Consider the following 25740-nt stretch of genomic DNA (forward strand, 5'->3'; position numbering starts at 1 on the left):
AAATGACGAATGAAAGGTTTGTCGCAGATGATTAAAGCTAAAGATAACATTCAAATTAAAACTAGGTGATTAATTCATACAGTATGTGGAATTTAAGTAAAGCAAAATTGTCATATTGTTGACAGGAAGCATTGCTCAATATTAACAATACAGAGTTTATACGGCAGTAAGCTCTGACTACAAGAAGCATTGCACAGTTTCAGAGACTATGTGAAGTAGAAAAAAACAGGTAACCAAACAGTACAGAGATTTTCTGCTATATTGTCAAAACAGAATACATGTGTTTATTAAAGCTTTTATAGTTTCATCACATATAGAGAACACATAGAAATATATATTACATGTATAATGCAATAGTTTTGTTATATTGTACTTTTCACTTTGTGTACCATTGCCTGGTTTACCAGATGCTTGCATTGCAGTGTAAGACACTAACCTGTACATACATTCATCACAAGTGTCCTAGTAACAGTATTTAGCCCATCATCCTTGCTCTTTATCCATTAAAAGGTTGTGGTTTAAAACCTTTTGCTATTAAAATTCATAAGATAAATTAGTGCTGTGTTGCTCATTTTCTTTTACATAACATAAGCGGAATAGAAAATATTTGTGAAATTGACACTTTAATAATAAAAAATGTACTTAAAATCCAACACTGCCTCTTGCAAGTGAATAACCAAGTTTGTTACGGTTTCCAACGAAAGACATTATTCCAACATATGTCTCAATTAAAAGAGGCTGATTTAAGATCAAGACTCCATTGGCTCGGCCTGGCACAGGGTTTGCAGTGTGTGCTTCTTGGACAGCTTTTACCAGGTGATCAGCAAAGCCAGAAATCTGCAGAGAAAACAAGAAATCATAGGATTTAGATTCTTGCTTGAAAATTAAAATGATGAACTGCTGTTTTCATTGTAATGTACCATATACTTCTTGCCTTTTTGTCAGCGATCTGTGGATTTATTAATAATATAACTACTATATCGATAAAAGAAAATTATTGCTCTTTCACCTGCACAGCGAATACTTAATTGACTGTAGTCACAGCTCAGGAGCAAACAGAAAAAAGGTGTCTCCAAATCTGTACAAACATTGCAGCTCAACTTAATGATTGGTCCAGTACAGAAGTTCAAATTTAACAAAACTCCAAGTAAAATGACAACTAAATATTCAATACGTAACCACGACAATAATATCATCTGCTGGTTACACCAAGGATAACACCAACTGCTGTTTTCTGAATCCAGCTCTGTATAAATTGTGTGCATATAAATTAATGAATAATTAATAGTAATAGCATTGTGTAAACAACGGTATTAATGTTGGATCAGAAAAAAAAAACCAAGAGATCTTTACAATGCACCCAGTGCAAAAGTAATAAGCATCCCATGTGCATACAATTACATATACCACTTTTTTGTGAATACTTTAAAATTGTACTACATATGGCTTTCATATTGTATTTGAACTAGTTTTACTAAACTGCATAAAAATTTAGCGAGGGCCATAGTGCCCTCTAGTGGAAATATTAATATGTACATTTATTTGTCTTTATCTATTTTAAATGACATGTAAAAATAACTGGAAGGTTAAAATATTGTCCATCACTGGTGTAGTATGAGAGATTCACCTCAAACAGACCGGATTGAAAATATGTGCTTGTTTCTATTTGGAAATGTTCTGGAGTTCATGTTTCAGGAAATAAATGTCATCCTCCTACATAGCACCGTGGGTGCACACTCCAAACACAGCTTTACTGCCCACATATCCGAATTCCATACAGCACCTGTCATAAGAGCAACATTGCCATGTACTATATACATGACTTAATCGGAAACAACTTCTATAGACCTTACTTACACCTACCTATAAACTTGAGCGATTAACTGTTCTTGTGAACAACCCATTCATGAATTGTGGGGGATGCTTCTCCAGAATTTTTTTTATAAATATGTATGTAGCCATAATAAGTATGTGCAATAAATGTGGTGCACATAGCTGGGATTGAGGTGTATGTGAATGATTCAGCTGCAAGAAAACAGGGGGAAGTCCATTCCCCATAAAGTAATTATATCAAAATATTCTGCGCATGAATCAATGGTACAGATATTGCATGTGACTTGAGATATAAAACCACTATTTATTGATATCAAACAAGATTGAAATAAAACTAGACACATAACAAGAAGGATAAACATGTAATTGGAAGTCCCTGTGAGGAAGCAGTCCACTAATACCCAGATGGAGGAAAAAGCAATCCCATGTATCCAATGAAAGCAGGACTAATGTCAATTTAGTGTCAGTGTGGATGTGCCAAGGATAGAGCCGTATTTAGTGGTCTATCATCGCCTAGATACGGCTCTACCCCTGGCACACGAAAGCTCGGATACAGACTGGAGGGACCAACCGCAAGTATACAATTATACACATCCACACGGACACTAAATTGACTTTAGTCCTGCTCTCATTGGATACATGGGATTGCTTTTTCCTCCATCTGGATATTAGTGGACTGCTTCCTCACAGGGACTTCCAATTACATGTTTATCCTTCTTGTTATGTGTCTAGTTTTATTTCAATCTTGTTTGATATCAATAAATAGTGGTTTTATATCTCAAGTCACATGCAATATCTGTACCATTGATTCAAGCGCAGAATATTTTCATATACTAAGTATGTGGTATAATAGTGTATATTTACACAAACAAAAGAAACGGTATGAGGCACGATTTTACTTGCTCCTAGTGGCAGATAGTAATAAACATTGATTAGGCTACAGTAGCAAGCTCAGGGCCATAACTGGAGTTGTGTGGGAGGGGCAACCACCCAGGAATTAAAGCTGAAGTGAGGGAGATGAATATTTTAGGTTCATTTGGTTAAGGGGGCGTCGATTTTACCTTCTTGCCCAAGGCGCTGAAATTTCTAGTTACAGCCCTGAGCACACTAATCTACATCATCTATCTGCAGTGTATATTATAAGTATGCCTACACAGGAACATTGAGATTTTCTACCACCACAAGTGCTTACTTACTGTACCTGTATCTGGAATAGATGCCAGCATGTATGGCAGATCTATTTTCCCTAGTCATAAATGCCAACTCACATGATCCCGCTATCTGGCTGACAGATTGGACACTTCTGTTCTACGGGATTGGTGTGTCATGCGCTCATACTGTCAATCTCCACGGACCACACACAAGCAGTGTTGTGAGCACAGATTAGGAGCCCCACTTACACTTGTGAGAGCATTAATAATAAAGATACAAACAAGTCTTTATTATAACTCTAACCTATATTCTTCTGTCTAAACACAGTCTGCGTTCATTACAATTATCCAAAACCTTGTAATGCCATATAAGATATTTTGGGGCTTCATTCAGGGGTCTATTTATGACTCCGTGTATTTTCTTTCCGTTAATTATCATTTCTTATTGCAGTGAAAATAACGTAAATTTATCTATTTACTAAAAGTCTTCAACTAGGACATCGGCCCCGGAAGGAGCCTTTCCCAGCGAATAGTCTACAGTAAAGTAATAGTAAGCGCAATTAATTTTCCTACAGGTGCTTTTGGCCTTTGCACAACTTGCAATAGGAAGGAGGGGAGGAACACAATGCCTACCAGGGAGGGGATCCGAAGATCCCTCTCCTGTCATCCTTTCCCTATGGAATAGAATGACTAACATGTTAGCTGCTGTGGTCAAGCTCCGGATTTCGGAGGTTTATAAATAGGCCATTTTTCGAAGACCCGACAGACATCTATGAGGACTGTATCTGTGATCGAATATGCTGGGACTGCAGCAAATATTGGAGATCCTCTAATAATAATGAGGGACAGTAATTTACAAAGTGGTAACCCTGACAATTTGTTAGGATTATTGTTGCAATAGTTGATTCATAGGATCACATTTAACTTCCCTTTAGGGATCCTTGCTTCACATATGTTTTGAGTCCTGAGGTGCTACCGTCCAGCTAAAACATGCATAAAGCAAAAAGAGAACAAAGAGCTGGATCTAATTGTGGTGCACTATGTGGTTTATGTATTAAATATATTTCCCTTTTACATTAAACCACAAAATTTATTAAAACATAACTTATTTGTTGAATAAAATATTGTATTCTAAAAAAAGCAGCAAAATATAAAGTGAAAAAGTGCAATAAAAGTAATTTAAAAAAAATGCTGTGTATGGTTATTTATCTATTAAATTATATAGAAGGTGGTGTTCATGGATTAATGTTCCCACTTTCTAAACTGGAATACCTGGTTGATTACTTAATATTTTGTAAAGCTATAATATTCCAATAAATTCTCAAGATAGCCATTTCCATATAAATTTTAGATTGTCACTCATTTTTATAGTAAAGTGACAATTCTCTGTTTTATCTATATATATATATATTGTCCCTAGGGGATTGAAAATGTCCCCTTTCCCATCAAACAATTGCTATTCTCAGTATCTAGTACTTAGTCCCCACTAAATGGAGTATGCACGCCAGTTATTAAATCCAGCCAAATAAATTAGTAGCAGTGATGGGGGGTGAATTGCTAACTCCCGTTCAGAATCAAGCTCGGAGTTGGACAGTGATAGATTAGGTAGCTATCAAAGATATTAAACTGAATTAAATCATGTTAAATTTGAATAATCATTAACATACACAGCATATTGCCAACGCGCGTTTCGCAGCTAAGCTTTCTCTAGGCAAAATGTGGTAATCCTCCATAAATGGCAGTTTTCAGGGGATTTACCAGGATAAAAACCTCTTTTAAGGTTCATAAATAGGCCCCTTATAGTTGTGAGGCAAGCAAAAAAAAGGGAGCACATTCTCTGCTGCAATGCATTTAGTTTTTTGCATGCAGTGAAAACACTGGCTGTTTTGCATGTATGCACACACACTGGACAGATTTATTTTTACACTACAATTAAGAGTTGTGCTAGGACACCGCCTGCTCCTGACTTCAAATCTGTATGCCCTCCCTGCTCCTTTTCTTGCTTTACTCTTAACAGTAAATGAGGCCCTTTGTTGTCAGAACAACATGTTGCTGGCAGAAGCGAGGAGAACATTACAGACATCACGAGATCCGCCAGATTATTATGTGTGTATCATAAGAGCCAATATTGCATTGTACTGTATTGTGCAGTACTAGAGGATTCTAAATCATTCACCTGACTGACATCTGATAACTTTCCAGAGCAAGTCGTCAGTGGGTGATCAATGAAGGTAGTGTAGGGTAGATCACTAGACAAAGGGTTCCAGCGGGAGATAAAAGAGGGTTCTCGTAATTTGTCCCAATAGATACGCAGACCTTCTCCAGCTCTCCTGCAAAGATGAAATGATTGGCCTTTAATAATGGTGTATAAATGAAAAGATTTACTGTGAAACAGTATTTTGCAATAAAACATAATGTAACCTTTGTTATTGGTAAATCTGCATTTTCTTCCATGAATGCAAAGAATAAGTGGTTCTTCTTACTGCTACAACAGAATTCACAAAATGTTTAGTTAAAGCATTTGTAGTTCAACTTGATTAAATATAGGCAACGAAATGTAAGTTGCCACTGTAAGTTTTAAAACTCTAAACCAAGAATTACTAAGCAGCTTACTGAATATTTGATAGATAGAAATACCAATATCATTTACATCTACTGAATCATGGAAGGGAAGCAACAAAGATGAGTGATGTCCATCACAGAAATTGTTGTGGTTACAACATTCCAAACTCTTACCAAAGTGGATACAGTTGCTTCAAAAGGAAATACATCCAGACACATTCTATATATCAAAATATTGCATAAATTAAACACACATAAAATATAATATATATATATATATATATATATATATATATATATATATATAAAATTTGAAACCTAATAATTTTCGCATTTAATCCTCTGGAAAAGATTGGATATCGGTCTAGAAAAAAAAATGATGAATTGCAACGCATGCCATTCCCTCTCTATAATACACCAGTTTTATTTCAACATTACAATGTTTTCTTTGCATCTGGTAACAAAACCCCAGCTTACTGAAAACTCGGTATGTGCGGTTAATGGAAACTCTTGGCAGCAGTCCATTAAAACAATACACACAATGGAGAGTCAGCAGCTTTGTGTGCAAGTACGCTATTGTACACATTTACTTACCGCCACACTCTTCAGTATTTAACCATCTGTCCTGAAGTACAGGCATGTGTTATATTACAAAGCATTCCTTTGCCAATAAAGTGAAAGAAGTGTTTGAGGTAGAAACCTTATTAACAAGCCCGATAAGAAACATATGATGGAGTTACACCACCATGTTATGGGGCTTGTCTAGGTGTCTGCTTAATAAGGTGAAAAGATGAACATCCTGTAGCTAGTCGTGTTACTCTTCGTTGATGTCAAGCCCAGTTATAAACATCATAGTACAAGAAAGTTAAAGTTTCTTCGAATAGAAAAGCTACCAGTAATATTCACAAAAAAAAGTTTCAGAAACTTGTTAGAGCTGAAGATATCCAAGTCACCAGTTTTATGGGAAGCAATCCTTTCGTATCCAGTAAGACCAGCACTGTAGGACAATATTAGGACAATTGCACGCTCTCAACTACCTAAGAAGACTGTATATCGCTCAAATATATTATAATTGGCTAAAGGCTAAATACACCCAAAGCTAAAAAATGAATCATGGGTGGAATTAGTGTCCTAAAATAACATACATTTTACTTACCAGGGGTTGGTGGATGCTGTGTCTCCCCCCCAATGCATTTAACACTCTTAAGAGGGGATCCTGAAAAGTGGGCAACTCTGAACAAGGCCTACCGGAGTGTGAGGGAGGGTCTCCTACTCGAACCGTCACATGCATTGTGCAACCTGCAGTATCGCTGGACTCATGAGCACTGATAACTAAACTTTTGTATTTAAACTTGGCTGACTAATTTTCCTACCAAGCTTACTTTTTAGATTTGGGTGGAATTAGCCTTTAAGGTATGTGAACTTAACATTATACAAAGTTGTTAACATAATAGTATTTTATCATTGACATAGCTTGTTTTGAATTTCAGTGACTGATTAAAAAACAAATATTCTACTACCAGGGTACTTTTTGGACACTTTTTTTTTTATTGAATTCAATCACAAATAGTTACATTTTAGATGTAAAAATAATTTAAAAACCTTAATGCACCCCAAGTATTCCTACATAACGAATCAAGTAGAAGTCAATGTAAAACACACTGTATATTCTAATTTCTTTGCAACACCCCAACAAAATCACTGTGTGAAAGTTGAATAAAATACAATACTATCAATGTAAAGACTGACAGACACGAGGTCATAATTGGCCTTTATGGTACTCAATTTGGCCCTATTTTGAAAACTGTGTGGACCAGAAAACAATTGTTCTTAATCAAAAATTTATATTTTCTTTCATCAAATTCTAATGCTCAAAACTGAAATAAAACAGTAAATGCCCTCTCTGTACTTTGCAATGAAGTTTGGCCCAATCTATTAACAATTGTATCTATGCAATGTGGCCAAACTGTCACAAAAATCCAACCAACAGAACAGACTGTATGTGGGATTGAAAGAAATGGAGATTCAAGGTATTGTATGATTAGAGAGCAGCAAATAAGCTGCATGCAACCAAAATACTAAATGTACCATATCGTTAAAACTTCTCTCAGACGGCATCTGTCAAAGTAAGTGATAGAGTTTTACCCAAACTGGACTATTCTTTGCGAACATCCTAAAGGCTCCCAGATTTATGGGGGTCCTCCTGGACTCCAGGGATAGTAAGCCACAAGCTTGCAAGCAGGGTTCTCTTACCTCTCTGTCTGTATGTATTACCCAGTATTGTTTTATCAATGTTTGTTCCCTATTGTAAAGCGCTACAGAATTTGCTGGCGCTATATAAATAAATGTTAATGATGATGATGATGATGAATCCTGGATACTGCCTCTCCTTCTTGTAAAGAGCATCGTAGGGCCTTGATGACACGATTTGCAACATCATGGCCCCAACCTCTGCTGAGCCATGACACTATCACTTCAATGGACATCTGGGAAGGGCACTTGATTTCACAAATTGTGACATCTCACCCCCAACCCCCAGAGGGGAGGTGCAAAAAGTAGAGAAATAAGATTTTACAGCAAGGAGGTGTGTATGACTCCTTTAAGATATAAAGTCATACAGGTCAATGTAATATTAATTCAATTCTGTACATACTGAGTATGTTTCAGGGTTTCTTTCCCATTCCACATATTCTCCCTGTAAAACATATGTTTTGGTAATGTCCCCAAGGAAAAGATTTCATTTTGGTTTGAAGATTTTTCTAATCCAGTAAACCTGCCTAGTTTTGTCTACTCCACTGAACGCAGCAAAGTGTGCTGAATTCATTGATGTTAAATGTGTTTTATTAACTTCGCTCATTTACTTTGATTCAAGTCACTGCAACTGGAAATAAAAGTGGAACAAAAATATGTGCATAGGTTAAAAAAAAACAAATTTGCTATTGATAGGTGTCTGAAAATTCATTTTAGGTATTTCACCCCATCCGTACTGCAATATTTATCATTTATATACTATATTTAAGGACAGTTAGATGATCAAAGTATACAAATGTACAGCTGAATTTTTTTCAAAGCTTCCATTAGAAACAGAGAAATAAAACATAGCCCCGAGGAGAAGAAACATTTACGAGGAGGGTTTCGCTGTAAATGTTGGGTGTGTACAGGAAAGAATGTAAGCAGATAAATAGACACAGGAGAAAACTGCTGCACTAGGCTGACCGACATTAGAGAAGCTGTCCCGCTGTAAAAAATATATATATAAGACCTCCTCACTCCACCTTAAGATATGTGACCCCTTGTTTACATTAAGATAACAAAGAAAGTAAAAGAGCTGGCATCACAGAGGGTATTAAATGCTGTTTTGCTGACTGAATGACCTCAAATGAAATATTTTCCATGACCAGAATAAAAGACGCTGGCACTGTGTCAGACAATAAGACTGCACAGTGTCTCGAGTCTATGCATACCCTTAGGCTCTTACAAACCTCCAGGCAGGTGCTCCTTTATCTGCTCTTTGCTCACCTGGCTTTTAACCAGCCTGTTCCTCAGACCTCACCTCCTCTAAATTAACTGTTTGTTAGCTTTGGCCAGAAAGAAAAAGAGCTATTAAGTGGATGGAGCAGCCTATGAGATATAGATCGGGCACCCATCCCAATCCTTAGTGCCAAAATACACAAAAGCTTTATCTTCAAATTAATCCAGTATAGGAAAACACTTCAACTCTAATATTAGGTAATAAATACAAGAGTGCTACTATATGCCATGCTCTCTTTTAACCCTTGTAAAGGTAATTCAGATACACAAACCAATCACATGATTATTAAAGTTGCTCAAATCTCTGTATTTGAAATGGGTTTGCAGTACTATGTTGAAATAGCAGCAGTATAAGCACAGCTGGTAAACAAGTAGTTTAATACCAAAAAAATAAGCATTACCTTACATTTCTATTTGCACACCAGAACTAATTTTCTGCACTTTACCCATATCATGGTGGAAGGCCAGTTAGAAGGTAAAATGATACATTGGTCATACACAATTATACAGCATCGGTAGGCTCGCACCTATAAAATGATGCTGTGAAGATAAGGGCACGCTGTTAATATATCAGACAGAGAACACTGCGTTTCCAGCTCAGCTCTAATCAGGCATTGGCCCAAGACCTAATCCTGCAAATGGGCTATCACTGTCAGGATGAAGAATTATTTCTAGGACATGCCACAGGCTGGTAACACACTGTAATGCTAATCCTGTAAATCAGACTTCAGTGTTTCTTCCTGTAGTTTGATTATATGACCTGCAGTTTACACACATTGGCTAAATAGCTAGAGGAAGGTCACACTCAATCTCTTCTCTATGGAACTACATGCTTTGACGTTTAAAAATTGGATTTATGGATCATGATTTATATTATTATAAATAATCTGGGAACTACTTTCTAACAGATACATTATTTCTCTGTATTTTATAGGGATAAATATAATGTAATACAATAAAGAGAAATGCTGAAAAATCACCATCATACATGGCATTCATCATGTAAACTCACTATCAAAGGTCCAATAGCACTGACATATAACACATTTCATAGCAAAGTAAGGGATCATCTCAACAGAACTATATTGTGCACAAGAGTTTTCTAAAATATCGGTCAGGAATCTATTTTGTGTTTTATTGGGTATCACAAGTAGAGAGGAGCAAAAACTATTCCTTGAAATGTACTCCTGATTCTGCCTTTGTTCATGAAATGTAACTGTGTATAAGATGCTTTAAGCGCAGGGTCAGACTTGGCCGCCGGGGGTCCGGGCCACACTGTTCGCTCTCCTCTGCGTTAGTGGGGGGAGCTGGTAACTTAAAAAAATAAAATAATAAAAATAAATAGTCACGTGACCGCGGCACCGGCGCCCCTCCTCTCTGCTCCGTTTGCACTGAACGTCGGGCGCGACGTCATCACGCCCGACGTTCAGTGAGGAGCAGCGCAGAGAGGAGTTGGCAAGAAGAGAAGAAAGAAGCTGATAGAAAAGGTAAGTGAAGGAACGGAAGCAAGGGGGAGTAAAGGCAGCATGGCAGAGAGTGAAGGGGGAGCACAGGCAGCATGGCAGAGTGTGAAAAGGGGCCAAAGCAGCATGGCAGAGTGTGAAGGGGGGCCAAAGCAGCATGGCAGAGTGTGAAGAGGGGTTAAAGCAGCATGGAGGGTGCAGTGTGATTATAAGGAGGCACAGCATTGTGATGAAGGGGCACAATAATGTGTGTGATGGCACAGCATGCTTGTGGCAATGTAATGTGTGTGGTAGGTGGTGGCTAACTAATGAGTGCTATTTTGTTAGTGGGGTGATGGTGGGGCAATTTAATTTTATAGTGGGGACTATTAATTTAAGAGGGGTGGTTTGGGGCTATTAATTGAATGTGGGGCTGAGTTTGACGTAAATGCTATTAATTTATTGCTGGGGCTGTCTGGAGGGAGGGAAAGATTTATTAAATGGGAATACTATTACTTTAATGTTGGGGCTAGAGGAAGGCCTAAGTATTAATTTTGGGCTGGTTGGAATATTCTAAATGTACCCATTTTTTTCCCCAAATAGGGCCCCCAACATTCCAGGATCCAGACAAGCCGCAACTGAAGAAACCAGCAGCCACAGGTGGTGAAAATGACAAGAACAAGTAGGACAGTCTGTCAAATGTTCTGAGTCTTGTGGGGCAATCACAAATTTTGGTGACTGTTCTGCCCAATCTAAGGGGTAGGTCAAGACTGTGTACTCTTTATATATACTGCATTCTTTATATACTACACTATGGTACTAGCTGTCCTTCGTGGGCTGACCACTGCCCCTCTAGTGTCTGGTCTCGCCTCTATGACGGCTGGCCACACCCCCTCTGGTGGGCCCCGAGCGCTGCAGTCCCCTGGTGGGCCCTTCATGCCCCAGTCCGACACTGTTTAAGCGTATCTTGCAACAATGCACACATTTTGTGTAATATTTTGAGTTGCATGTATCTTAAGAGTCGTGCGTCTTGGAATTCATAGTAAAGTACAGGACGCAATTTACATTTATGTTGTAAGTGTAAATTGTATCCAACTATACATCAGGCTCAGCAAGTCTATTTAGTCCCCATTTATTCTGATCTTATAATATTGCACTGTTTTAATATAATGAACGGCAGAACAACAACATGTCTGAATAATGGAATTGTTAATTTATCATGAGATGATATACGTTACCTTTTGTATAATCAACTCTATTTAACGGTTAAGTAGTGTCTACTCCATTAATGACAGATGTTAAATCCCAAACCTTGCATTTTATTTTAACTAGGGTGTGTAAACACTGTAGCTTGCATTATTATTATTTCAGTTTAGTAAAGTATTATAGTAAGAAACTCACAAATTCCACATTATTGGTGTCATTGCTAAACCAGTCTTAACATGTTACATTGCATAAGCACAATGCCTTTCTTCAGCTTGCATCTTTTATTACTTGGAAAATGGTCAATACTAAACATGACATGATTTCCTTAACTTGTCAGCAAGAAGAAAACCAATACCAGCCATACAGTATCTTTTAACTCAATAGAATGAACATACATGCCCCTTATTTACCTTTCATATTAGCTCCTCTATGCAGTAACTCCTACCGTTCAAGCTACAGGACTTGTTATCTCAAACTCAATACTGTATTACAGCAGGTACAGTCTTAGCCAAAATATTGGAACCTTTGCACTTTCATGATTACCTTTAACTAGAAGGTGAAATTAACAACAGTATTTAGTCTCCACAATTCTCTCTATGTTACTATACAGAATCTTTGTTTTTTATTCTGAATTTAATACTATATATAATTTTAAATCAAAAAATGAAAAACTGTCAAAAATTATTGACACCCTATACTTAACATTTGGTCAAAATATTAGCAATCAACTGCTTCCTATAGCCATGGATGAGCTTCCTCCGCCTGTCTAAGGGCAGTTTGGTCCACTCTTCTTGTGCAAAGTGCTGCAGTTCTCCCAGAGTTGAAGGCTGCCTTCTCCCAACTGTTTTTTTCAGAATCTCTCCACAGGTGGTCTATGGAATTTAGATCTGGACTCATTGCTGGCCCGTTCAGAACAGTACAGTGTCTTGAACCATTCCTGGGTGCTTTTTAAAGTGTGTTTGAGATTATTTGTCCTACTGCAAAACACATGACCTCTGAAAGATCCACCTTTTTAACAGAGGGTTCAACATTGCACTTTAAAATAACCTGGTAATCTCCAGATTTCACGATGCCATGCACATGTTAAAGGCACACCGTGCCTGATGCAGCACAACAACTCCAAAACATCACTAAACCTCCTCCATGTTGAACTGTAAAGTAGGTGTTCTTTTCATTTTGCTTTCTAAAAAAATAAGGACGATATACTTCCAAAAAGCTCTAATTTGGTCTTATCTGTCAACAGGACATTCTCCCAGAAGGAATTAGGCTGGTGTTCAGGTGTGTTCTGGCAATCTCCGGTTGGACTTTATTATGTCACTCTTAGCAGTGGGGCCCTACTGGGCCTCCTACCACATAAGTCCCTTCCATTGAGTTGGCAACGGATAGTGAGAGGTAAAATCATCATACCCTACGTCCGATATTCAGCTTGAATCTGTTTGACAGTTGATCACGGTGCTTTAAGAATCCTGTGCTGCAACTATCAATCCTGTGCTGCAATCATCAATCAAGTTCTCTCTTTCCAGGGAGTCTGGTTACAGTGCCATGGGCCTGACTTTCCCCATAACATTAAATATGGCGGAAACAGGAACATCGACATCTCTGGAAATTGATTGGTAGCCTTGAGATTGTCCACGCTTGGTTAAAGTCTTCTGTCTGACCTCCTCAGATAATTATCTGGCTTTCTTTGTTTTCTCCTTGCTCATGAGTTCATTTCTAAAGTGAATGAGAATCACCTGCTTAATTAATTCTAACTAATTTTAAAAAAGGTGCAAATAATTTTGTCTGGCCCATTTAAAAATTTGTGTGTGGAATAAGGTATGACTTTTTCTGCTTTTGTGTTTATTCCATTGCAATCCAAAGAAATACATTTGTGGACACCAAAATATGTCTTAATTTCAACAGTTTTCTGAAAGAAATGGTGATTAGAAAAAACCTGCAAGGGTGCCAATATATTTGGCCATGACTGTAGCACTGCACAGTTTCCAGAATTAGCACCATGGGAAATATTTCCTAAACAGTCAGAATGGGGTAAGCAAGGACTATGTGCAAATAAGCCATTCCGGTTCTAGTGACTTTCGAGTATGTCATTTCCACTGAAGTCTCTTGACAAGAGAATGTTTTTTGGGGATAAAACACTTTTAGAATTTGACTGATAGTTATTACTGATAAATAAGTGTTGAAAATATTGATTAGTGAACCATGAAACATAACAGAAAATGTGAGCTTTTCTTTAGGATCACTTATAAGTTTATGAATTAAGGGAAACAAGGAGGAAAGGGTGGTGCATTTCAACTCTACTCAGCCACTACAGGCATCCAGGGTGTGTGCCCTGTGTCTGGGTGGAGTGAGGGTAAGCACACACAGCAGTATGATTAAGCATACAGTGTTTGGTGCTACTTTCTCCACACCTCTGTCCACAAAATCCAGGTGGTGTAAGTCAGCTGTGCTCTGGTTTTTATTTTTAGCAGAACTGCAATATATGTAATAACGAAATATTAAATATGGCACCACTCTGACCGCTAGGCATCTATGTACATTAATACATAGAGCCATATATATTTAACATCAAAGAAACATATTTTTCAATGACAACCATACAAAAAAGTGAGAAAACTAAAATGAAGACACATGGCTGAAGGGAAGACTGAAATGAAGATAGATTGTAAGCTTGCGAGCAGGGCCTTCTTACCTCTACGTATGTATTACCCAGTATTGTTTTATTACTGTTTGTTCCCAATTGTAAATCGCTACGGAATCTGCTGGCGCTGTAAAAACAAATGTTGATGATTGTGATGAAGTGAAGGCAAATGGGAAGAGGATACAGGGGAATAATAGGTGCCACTACCAGTATATGAATATTCTATGGGGGTATGTGATGGACAGATATAGGAGTATAGTGTCAAGAAGCAAGCAACAGTGGACCACATGAAATAATTCTACACAAAGCAAAAAAAAAATCTATTTCTGTGGCGGTCACTAAGACAAAATCAAATGAAAAAAGAGGATTTATATACTTACGTTAAATCCGTTTCTCTGATTCCGTCTGGGGGACACTGCTTACCATGGGGTGTGTAGGGAAGCATGGGAGTTGGCACCTAGCTAGTTAATTTCTAGCACTGCTGAAAGACCCCTCCCCTATATAACTCCCCCCTTCTTCTTCAGTTAATTTAAAAAGCCCCAAGGAGAAGGGTCAACCAAACAAGAGCACACAGAGGAAAAGCAGAAGGGAGGGATCGCAGTGTCCCCCAGACGGAATCAGAGAAACGGATTTAACGTAAGTATATAAATCCTCTTTTCGCTTTCATCCAGTCTGGGGGACAATGCTTACCATGGGGACGTTCTAAAGCAGCCCCCTAAGGGTGGGACCGCTCTGAAAACCCTGCTCGTAGGGCACTACGAGCGAAAACTGCATCCGCAGATGCGAATACATTAAATTGATAGAATTTGGTAAATGTGTGGACAGAAGACCAGGTGGCTGCCCTGCAAAGCTGGTCAGCAGAAGCCCCATTTCTTGCTGCCCATGACGCCCCTACCAATCTGGTGGAATGGGCCGTAAGTCTCTCCGGCACAGGTAGGTTAGCTGTTATGTAAGCCTGCCTAATAGTTGCCGTAATCCATCTTGCAATGGACTGTTTAGAGGCTGGCCAGCCTCTTTTGTTAGAATCATATAGGACAAACAGAGAATCGGTTCGTCTAATCTGAGATGTTCTTTTGACATAAATACGGAGAGCCCTGACCACATCTAACTTTTTCATAGACTGCCGATCAGAGTGAGAAGAAGATGAAAAAACCGGAACTACAATTTCCTGGTTCAAATGGAAGGAGGACACCACTTTTGGAACAAAAGAGGGGAGTGTTCTCAAAACCGCTCTGTCCTCATGAAAAACCAGATATGGCTCCCGGCAAGACAGAGCTCCCAATTCCTATACCCTACGTGCCGATGCATTTGCTAAAAGAAAAACAACCTTCCAGGTCAAACACCTAAAATCTGCCTCAGGTAAAGGTTCAAAGGGAGGCCCTTTAAGTATGTCCAGTACCAGGTTAAGATCCCATGGTGTTGTAGGAGGAACATAGGGAGGTTGAATATGTAAGACTCCCTGAAGAAAAGTCTTGATATCTGGCAAACCCGCTAATTTCAGATGAAAAAAGACTGACAGTGCCGATACCTGAACCCTTAGGGAACCTAAATGAAGACCTGCTTCCAGCCCATGCTGAAGAAAAGCCAATAAGCGAGGGAGACGGAAGGAAGACGTGTGATATGACCTATTTTCAAACCATCTGATATAGGCTCTCCAAATCCGCTGATAGATGCGAGCTGAAACTGGTTTTCGAGCTTGCATCATAGTGTTAACTACACTAGAGGAAAAACCCCTAGCCCTCCAGGGGCTGGCTTCAACATCTATGCTGTTAAACTGAGCTGAGGAAAATTCTGGTGACGAAAGGGACCTGGAAGAAGGAGGTCGTCTCGTGGCGTCAGACGAAATCCTTATCCTATCGCCATAGAGATTATGTCTGCGTACCACACTCGGCGTGGCCATGAGGGAGCTATTAGTATTATCGGAAGACCCCCTTGCCTTACTCGACTGAGCATTCGAGGAAGCATGAGAGTCGGAGGAACCAGGTATCCCAACCTGAGCTCCCAAGACATCGTCATTTCGTCCACTGCCACCGCTAAGGGATCTCTTGCCCTTGCTAAAAACCTGTGAACCTTCCTGTTGTGTCTGGAGGCCATGAGATCTATATCCGGAAGATCCCACCTCTGAACTAGAGACTGAAATACATCCGGATGGAGTGACCACTCCCCCGGCATCATTTGATTTCGACTTAGTCGGCCTCCTAATCCCTTATTCTTGGATAGAATACTGCCGAAATTGCCAGAACTTACTGTTCTGTCCAACAAAAAATCTGAGCTGCAATTTTCATTGCGGCTGCACTCCTGGTTCTTCCCTGCCTGTTGACATATGCCACAGCCGTGGCATTGTCGGACTGAATTCTGACAGGGTGGCCCTAAAGGAGGGACTGGGCCCCCGGAAGGGCTAAAAGAATTGCCTACAACTGTAACACATATATTGGTAAGGCTGATTCCTGGACCGACCAAGGTCCCCGGAGCCGGAGGTGCAAGATTACCGCCCCCCCCAACCTCTCTGGTAATAGGAGGACCCCACTGTGAATCTTAGGCTGCAGATGACTCTTTGTAAAAGAAGAGAGGCGACACAAACTTGTATTGTCTGACTTCTTGATCGCTCTCGTGGTAGTGGCGTTACAAAAAAACAATGTGGTACCGGACCCAGCAGGTCTATCATGTACCCCCCTGCTATAATACCCCGAATCCAAGTGCCTTGGGATGACGCTGCCCACTGTTCCTGAACAGAGACAGACGTCTCCCCCCGTGGTGCCTCCTCTGGCAGAGTAGCGTGGTCGTCAGGACGCAGGCTTCTCCTGTGTCCTAGAGGCCTGGCGCCTAGCCACATACGAGGATCTACCCCTGACGGAGGAGCCTCGAGCATTTGGTTGTCTACCTCTAAATGACTGTCCTCTAGGCCAGGAGTTCCCTCTAAAGGGCTGATGAAAGGAGCTGACCCGAGAAGTCCTGCCCCTACCTGAGAATACCGGCAAAGAAGTGCTTTTGCCCCCTGTTGCCTGGGAAATCATAGTATCCAATTCCGGCCCGAACAAACCTGCTGCTGAAAAAGGAATGGATTCAACAGACTACTTTGATTTCGAATCTCCTTCCTAGGGTTTCAGCCATAACGTTCTTCTTGCTGAAATGGACGCAGCCTGAATAGAGGAGGACACAGACGCTGAGTTCTGAGCCGCCTTATAAAAGGTACCCCGATGCCTCTTTCAGAGGCAAAGCCAGGGGAAGTAAATCAGAGTCCTGTAAGGCCTCTGCCAGTTGGTCTGCCCATGTTTCCCTGGCTCTAGCAACCCAAGCTGAAGCAAATGTGGGTCTAAAGGAAGAACCTGCAGCCACAAATATAGATTTTAGCTGGGATTCCACCCTGCGATCATTGACATCCTGCAGAGTTGCTGAACCTGGGACTGGTAGTAAAGTGTGTCTAGCCAAACGGGCTACTGGAATATCTACCTTAGGAATACTCTTCCAACGGGCCACATCTACCTCCTGTAATGGATACAGGGACGAGAACCTTCTGGGAACAGAGAACCTTCTATCATTCTGTTTCCAGGCTCCCTCTGCAATATCTCTACCAAAGGGGGAAAACGAATAGCCTGCCTTTTGGCCTTCTTAAAGAGACTTCTGTCTCTAGGAGAAGGATCCTCCAGTTCTGGGAGGTCCAACGCCTCTCTTACCGCTAAAACCAAATCATTAATAAAATGGCTTTTAGGGTCTTTTTCCTGATCCAAAGGTTGCCCCTGGTCAGGATCAAAATATACTTCCCCCTCCTCCTCTGAAACCCCCTCCGAGTCTGAAAGAAGCATAAGGGTATTAGTGGATCTAGGCCTCTTCCTTTTAGCAGGCAGGATGTTTGGGGATTCAAGTAACTGGTTTAGTTTACCCAAACCCTTAATAAATGCTGCGGGCCATGCCGGTTCTGTGGGAACAGGGGCCTGGTCTGTAAGCAATGAGGAAGGTCCTGACATAGACTCTTCAAAAGAACCTGTGGCAGCAGGGAGGCCCAAAGGCGTACTAGCACTATTAGCCACCGCGGCTGCCACAGTAGACATCAGCTGATTGGACTGTGACACCATCTGTGCTAAAGAGGAAACTGACTGTGTCAGGGAGGCCACCCAGGCCGGTTCCTCCGTCAGTGGGGCTGTAACAAGCTGGGGTTGCGTAGGGGGACCCCCTGCATCGCAGACAGAACATAGAGCCAACGGGTCCCTCTGCCCACTAGGTAATTTTGCATTACATTTTGAACATGTGAAACACTTTACTTTAGGGCCCTTTCCTTTATCTGTCATTTTACAAAGGAAGGCACACCAAACATACAGACTTAAATTTAGCTGTTAGAGAGTGAGAGACAGCAGAGAAAATAATATGAAAAAGAAAAAAGAAACAAGTAATCGGACATAAAAGTTATACTTGTAAATTGTTAAACCAAAATAAAATAACTTGGCAAGTGGGAGAACTATACTATAACTCCCACTTGCCCACTTTGCAGTCAGCAATACAATAATATATGTTTAAATAAATCAAAAACTTAGCCACAGGCCAAACAGGGGAGAAGTCCAACAGCAGTGCCTGGTGCCTGCTCCCTCTGCTCTGCGTCCTTTCCCGGCCTTCTATTTGGCGCCAAAAGGCCGGGCTAGTCCAACTTTCCATGGAGAGCAGGGGAGCTCTATATCTTAGCTCCTCCACCTCCTCTGATAATGCTGTCTCTCTGAAGTGCTTTTCCTGCCCCATTAGCGGGGAGGAGAAAGAAAATAAACAATATTATATATATATATATATATATATATATATATATATATATATATATATATATATATATATATATATATATATATATATGGCAGAGTAGTGGAGACCTCAATTGAGGTCTCCGCAACGGATTTTCACCCCGATGCCCCCTCCTATGTATGAGGGGGGATCTTGGTATGGCCCCTTTCCGTTTCCTCTCCTCCACGGATTTTAAAATGGCCGCCGGCATTTCTTTTTCATTCCGATAATCGGCCCCCTTTGCCTAATGGCAGCGCCGGTTATCGGTGCGGCCCCAAGAGTGACAGCGGTCCGGAGAGACCGCTAGTCACTCTGTATTCAAGCACCCTAATTTGCTCTGCCAGTGGGAGCCTCTGGCTCTCAGCTGACAGAGCAGTGCCTGCGCTGCTGTTCTGGGAGTGTGCCCTCTATAATAGAACACACTCCCAGGTCTGCCCAAGATATTCTCCTAAAAAAAAAAAAAAAGAAAAGAAAAGAAAATTTAGCAGCAACTAAAACAGTGCCCAACTCCATGGGCACCTAGAAAAAACTGAGGAGGAAGAGGAAGGGGGGGGGGGAGTTATATAGGGGAAGGGTCTGTCAGCAGTGCTAGAAATTAACTAGCTAGGTGCCAACTCCCATGCTCCCCTACACACCCCATGGTAAGCAGTGTCCCCCAGACTGGATGAAAGAGAAAATATACTTACTTTATCCAGGCTCACCCTATACTCAACCCCTCCGACAGGTCAGTGCTGTGATCGTCTTTTCTACTAACAAAGTAATATCGTTGTTGTCAGTAACGTTCCCCAGACTTCCCTGTTGCATGAATTAGGTAAATGGTAGTGAGAAAGAGAATTACTGCACTGGACTGTTAGAGCCCTTGGGGGACATGTTGGACTGGGTAACGCTAGACCAAAAGGTAACTAGAACCATTCTTTTTATCTTACCTTTGTAAACTCTGCATAAAACTACATTTTTAATTTTAAGTGGAATTCTTAGGGGTAGATTCAATTACCATACCATAGTCCTATGTGATCCGTTTGCTAAACCACGTTACATTAAGATGAATGATTTCTATGCATTCTGAATTCTCTGATGTATTTCATCCATGAGTTCCAGAATATGACAAAAAGATGTGGGGACTACAGACTACAGACTTATCACACAAATACTCAACACACACTCAACTTTTAGCTTCTTTAAATGGTCAAGTGACAAGAAATAATTCTGAGTACCTGAAAAGGAGGAGAATACAAATGTATGTTTTATAAAAGAAAATGCTCATTAGTCCCACAGACATATGATGAACATTGTGAAAGGGGTAACCTCAAACTGCTGCTTCGCATCACACATCATCATCATCACACATAGATCAGACAGCCAAACTGAGCAGTGATTGTGGCAGCACGTGAGCTTAGAAACTCTGTGTAGTTTACCAATAAATGGGATGGAAACACTTCCATTAATATTTAACATCAGCCTAATAATGGCTCTTGCCAGTGACTCTCCAAGCTTTCAAATAGGAAAGTGAATATAATAAAAATACAATGTTTTATATATTATAGAAAAAAAAATCACATATATTTTTAATGTCTGCTCTCATTTAAATATCAAGACCAAGGTCATAAAAATACTTTAACTGAACCATAGGAAAAAATGAAGAGATACTTTCTTTGACATGTTACTAGCCCTTCAGCCTGACTAATGGCACTTCTCTTCCTCACTCCCCCTATGTTATAAAGCAATGACTCAGCAGTTCAGGAGTGGCTGCTGCTCCTCTTCAGGTATCTGCATGCTCAGCATAGCAGCGAGCTTTACCAAGCAAGCTCACTCAGGGTGATGGCACCATGACACGCTACACACACTTTACGGCATCTACTATTTCATCTAATCATCTGCCAAACCACTACAGCCGTGCTAAACCCTTCTGACACTGTAATACAGGCTGACATGGCAATTATGGCACATGCAAAACTTAACATACTCAATATTTACATGAATCTGCATTTAGATTTTAACAAATACTGAAGATGAGCATTTCCGGAATTATTTTGAGCGTTACAAAAATGTAATGTTTAGGCATTGCCAATGACTTTTCTATTGAATCAAGTCATCTAACAGTTAATTACTATAAACACATGTAACCAGCGTCTCCCTGTAACATAAACTGAGGGAGATTATACTAGAGGGTATTTCTAAGGGTCAAACATTGGTCAAAATAAATTGATAGGGCGAAAAAGATGTTGGTATTTGTTCACTCTATGAGGAATGTAAGGAAATGCCCAACAATCCCATAGACTATGAGCCCTGTCATCAGACTGCGCTGGGCATTAGTACTCATTCCACACCCTGAAGAAACATGGAGCATTCTTGGAGCGGTGCCATCAAGGCATGGTCATTAGAAACTGCAAGGAATTTGTTGCTTGAAATCTCAATAGTGGCATTTGGAACATGATCTCATGTGGAAGGCTTTAACTTACATCCCTCTTAGCTACCATGCAATACAAAACAGCACATTTAAGCTTGGTTAGTTAAACAGGAGAAAGCAAGCCTGCAGATGGTTTTTTTTAGGTATAAATATATATAATGACTTTTAATACCTACTGTAGTGCACAGAATTCAAGGAAATCTCAAAATTATTATGGAGAGGATGTAAATGAGGTTTATTAGTATATATTCTGCCTGTAAGTGTTTGGAGCCAGGCCAGCATCCACCTATGGCCCCCAGCACCTTCCTGCTGTTTGATGTATTTGTTATAGATTGTAACACTTTGTCACTCACCGGACCGTGAGTGCCTCTACGCTGGTGCGTGGCTCCCTAGCCTTCCTGCCGTCACCTATCTTGAACCGCGGCCGTCCGCCATCCTGATGGACTGCGCATGTGCAGCACCCAAGAACTCTTGTGACTGTTGCTTTTAATTTAATTGGTTGATCAGGCAACTCTCCCTATTTAAGGCACCTGTGCTCATTACCTCATTGCCTGATCTCGAGTCTCATTCCCTGTGAGTCTCTGAAGGTGTCTCCTGTGTTCTACTAGTGTCTTCAGTTTCCTGCTGATTCCTGTTCTACTCATCGCTGGTTTCCATACCTGCTACAGTCTCCTGTGTCCTGCCTGTGTCCTCAGCTGGACTCTGATTACCGGATCTACTCACCTGTGGTTCCTACACTCGTCTCTGCCGTTCAGCGTCTCTGCAGTCCCTGCATCTTCCTGTGGACAGACTATTCTACTGAATAGCGGTATGCCTATCTGTTATTGACTTTCTACGTTTACTCTGCATATCCGCTAGGACAAGTTTCCACTTTCAGCAGCGGTATCCATACCTGCTATATAGACTGTTATTGCTACGCTGCATATCTGTTTGGAATCAACCATACTACTCAGTCGTTATATGCATAATTGTGATTGACTATCCTTTATTGGCCTGCATATCTGTGCTGAGCAAGTCTCTACCAAGCAGCGCCACATACCGTTATAGACTTTGCTGGATAACCTGCATATCTATTGGGATCAAGTTCCTGTGCTCTCAGTGTCTGCATCCTATTATCCTTTGTATGCCTCCACTCATCGACACCTGTACACATCCTCACCTATTAAGCAGTGGTACAACTTGCTGTATGCAGACCACTGACTTTCCCGCTACCTACCTGCACCTGGACAAGTCTTCTCACCATAGCAGTGGTACAACTTGCTGTACGCAGACCACTGACTTCCCTACTACCTCCCGCATCTGCTCACGTCCATCCTGATCTCCGTGTTCAAATCTGCCTTTCCACTATATCAGCTAGTCGCTGACTCATTGACCAAGATTGCTGCAAGTCACTGACTTTCCTATTCTTTATTGGCATTCTCTCTCCATCTGCTGTGATATATGTTCCGCTAGTCACACTGCTACCAGAGGACCGTTGTGTAAACTTCACTACTCTGGTAAGCCCAGTCATCTGGTGAATTCCTGGGCAAGACTCCTAGTGCCAGTGACAGTAAGATCAGGCCATGACAGACCCAGGATCGGAACCAACAGCTAAAGAGATGCTGCAGTATCTGGTCACCCGAATCGAACAACAAGATGTTCGCCAACAACAGTTGTTGCAATATTGTCAGGCTTTGGCCTCCCAAGGAACCCCTGTGCAAAATGTAGCAGCTACCGTTGATCTTCCAGTATCTCCATCTCCTTCCCCAGTGCCATCCATCGCTTCCACGCTACACCTGCCTACTCCTTCTAAATATGATGGAGACCCCAAAACTTGTAGGGGCTTTCTTAACCAATGCTCCGTTCATTTTGAACTTCAACCTCATAACTTCTCTACTCATCGTTCCAAAGTGGCCTACCTCATCTCTTTGTTTTCCGGACAGGCTCTCGCATGGGCCTCCCCTCTGTGGGAAAGAAATGACCCTTTATTGCAAGGTAGTGCCATGTTTATTTCTACGTTTCAAAGTATTTTTGACGAACCTGGTCGTGTTATCTCTGAAGCTTCCAGTATCCTCCGACTACGCCAAGTATCTCGGACTGTACCCCTACACTGGAATGACCTCCCTCGCTCCATCCGTCTCGCTCCCAAGCTGTGCTTTTTCAAACGAGCACTTAAAACTCACCTGTTCCTTAAAGCCTACCAATCATCCACCTAACCCCTCACCTACTCTGCTCGCTCTTCCCTCTCTCCCCTGGTATCACCGCTCCCGCTTGTGTCTGTTTCGTCCACCCTCCTTTAGGATGTAAGCTCGTTTGAGCAGGGCACTTCTTCCCTCGTGTCTCCCCACCTGTTCTTCTGCTCCGTCCTTACTCCATTTGTCTGTCCCGGAGTTTCTGAAGCACTGGTACTTTGTGTTTACTGTTCTGTACTGTTTAACCCTGTATGGTTTACTGTTTGTACTATGTACGGCGCTGCGGACACCTTGTGGCGCCTAACAAATAAATGATAATAATAATAATAATTTCGGATACTTGCCTCTGAACTTCAGTGGAACACTGAGGCATTGATCGCCGCCTTCTGGCAGGGGCTTTCCGATAAACTTAAAGACGCACTGACCTCTCAAGAATTACTCTCCTCCTTGGAGGATTTAATTTCCCTTTGCCATAGTGTAGACATGAGATTTCGTGAGAGAGATTCCGAGAGAGTAACTTCCTGCAAAGCGCCTCTTCGCTCAGTATCTCAAGTTCGTCATTCTCCACCTCCAGTAGAACCTATGGAGGTAGGTCGCTCTAAACTAACATCAGAAGAGAGAGAACGAAGAGTGAAAAATAGACTCTGTATCTATTGCGCTGACTCTACTCACATGCTGAACTCATGTCCTAGGAAGTCGGGAAATGCCAGGCGCTAACCAGTTCTGGAGAGGTAAGGTTAGGGTCCCTGGAGTCCTCTCCATGTTCTACGAATGTGAAAGTTTGTGCTTTTGATGTCACCGTTTCCTTTGCTACCAAATCCTTTGTCTCTCAAGCACTTATAGATTCTGGAGCTGCCGGAAATTTTATCTCTAGTTCCCTAGTGAATCAATGGTCTCTACCAGTGATTTCTTTAAAAGGTACCCACTGCCGTTACTGCTATCGATGGGTCACGTATAATTAATGGTCTCATTACTCAAAGTACGTCTCCACTGACTCTTCAAATTGGAGCCTTACACCAGGAGAAAATTTCTTTACTGATCCTTCCTGTTACTACCAGTCCCATCGTACTAGGCCTTCCATGGCTTCAACTTCATTCCCCTCAGATTAACTGGAACACTCCTCAAGTCACTTCCTGGGGTCCCGAATGTCATCATCGTTGTCTCTCTCAAGTTGTTCCGCTCAAAATACAGTAGCCTTCCATTTCATCGTGTCCTCCGGGTCTCCCCCCACAGTATGCTTCCTTTGCGGATGTGTTCGATAAGGTTCAATCAGAACGCCTTCCTCCTCATCAGGCATGGGATTGTCCGATTGATTTACAACCTGGCAAGAATCCTCCTAGGGGCCGTGTGTATCCACTTTCATTACCTGAGACTCAAGCTACATCTGAGTATATTAAAGAGAACCTCCAGCGAGGATTTATCCGACCTTCTACCTCCCCCCGCTGGAGCGGGGTTCTTTTTCGTAAAGAAGAAAGATGGATCATTACGCCCCTGTATAGATTTTCGTGGACTCAATGGCATTACCATCAAAAATCGGTATCCTATTCCGTTAATTACCGAGCTCTTCGATCGCATTAAGGGAGCCCGGATCTTTACCAAGTTGGATCTTCGAGGTACCTATAATTTAATCCGGATCAAGTCCGGAGACGAATGGAAGACAGCTTTTAACACCAGGGATGGTCATTATGAATATCTAGTTGTGCCCTTCGGGTTGTGTAACGCCCCCGCTGTCTTCCAGGGTTTTGTGAATGAGATCTTCCGGGACTTGCTGTATGTCTGTGTCGTCGTCTATCTGGACGACATATTAATTTTTTCCCAGGATCTGCCCACTCATCATCAACATGTGGCAGAGGTCCTTTCTAGACTCCGAAGAAATTCTTTATTTTGCAAATTAGAGAAATGTTCTTTCGGGTTATCCCAGATTCCATTCCTGGGATATATTGTGTCCGGAGTCAGTCTTAAGATGGATCCAGAAAAGGTGAATGCTGTATTACGTTGGCCCCAGCCAACTACTCTCCGAGCAATCCAACGTTTT

The 25740-nt window shown here is 41.1% G+C and overlaps 1 protein-coding gene across 1 annotated transcript in view; it reads right to left on the bottom strand.

Moving 5' to 3' along the window:
• Positions 1 to 245: 245 nt before the first annotated feature.
• The window catches only part of TPRG1 (tumor protein p63 regulated 1), a 74267-nt gene continuing 48772 nt past the window's right edge, over positions 246 to 25740 (bottom strand). The window contains exons 6-7 of the mRNA XM_075202309.1: positions 5161 to 5314; positions 246 to 837 (exon numbers count right to left, since the gene is read on the bottom strand). Coding sequence (XP_075058410.1) covers positions 643 to 837; positions 5161 to 5314 — 349 coding nt within the window. The 3' untranslated portion in view covers positions 246 to 642. The remainder of the gene's footprint in view (positions 838 to 5160; positions 5315 to 25740) is intronic.

The sequence above is a fragment of the Mixophyes fleayi genome, chromosome 3, assembly GCF_038048845.1.
Source record: "Mixophyes fleayi isolate aMixFle1 chromosome 3, aMixFle1.hap1, whole genome shotgun sequence".
Lineage (NCBI taxonomy): Eukaryota > Metazoa > Chordata > Amphibia > Anura > Limnodynastidae > Mixophyes > Mixophyes fleayi.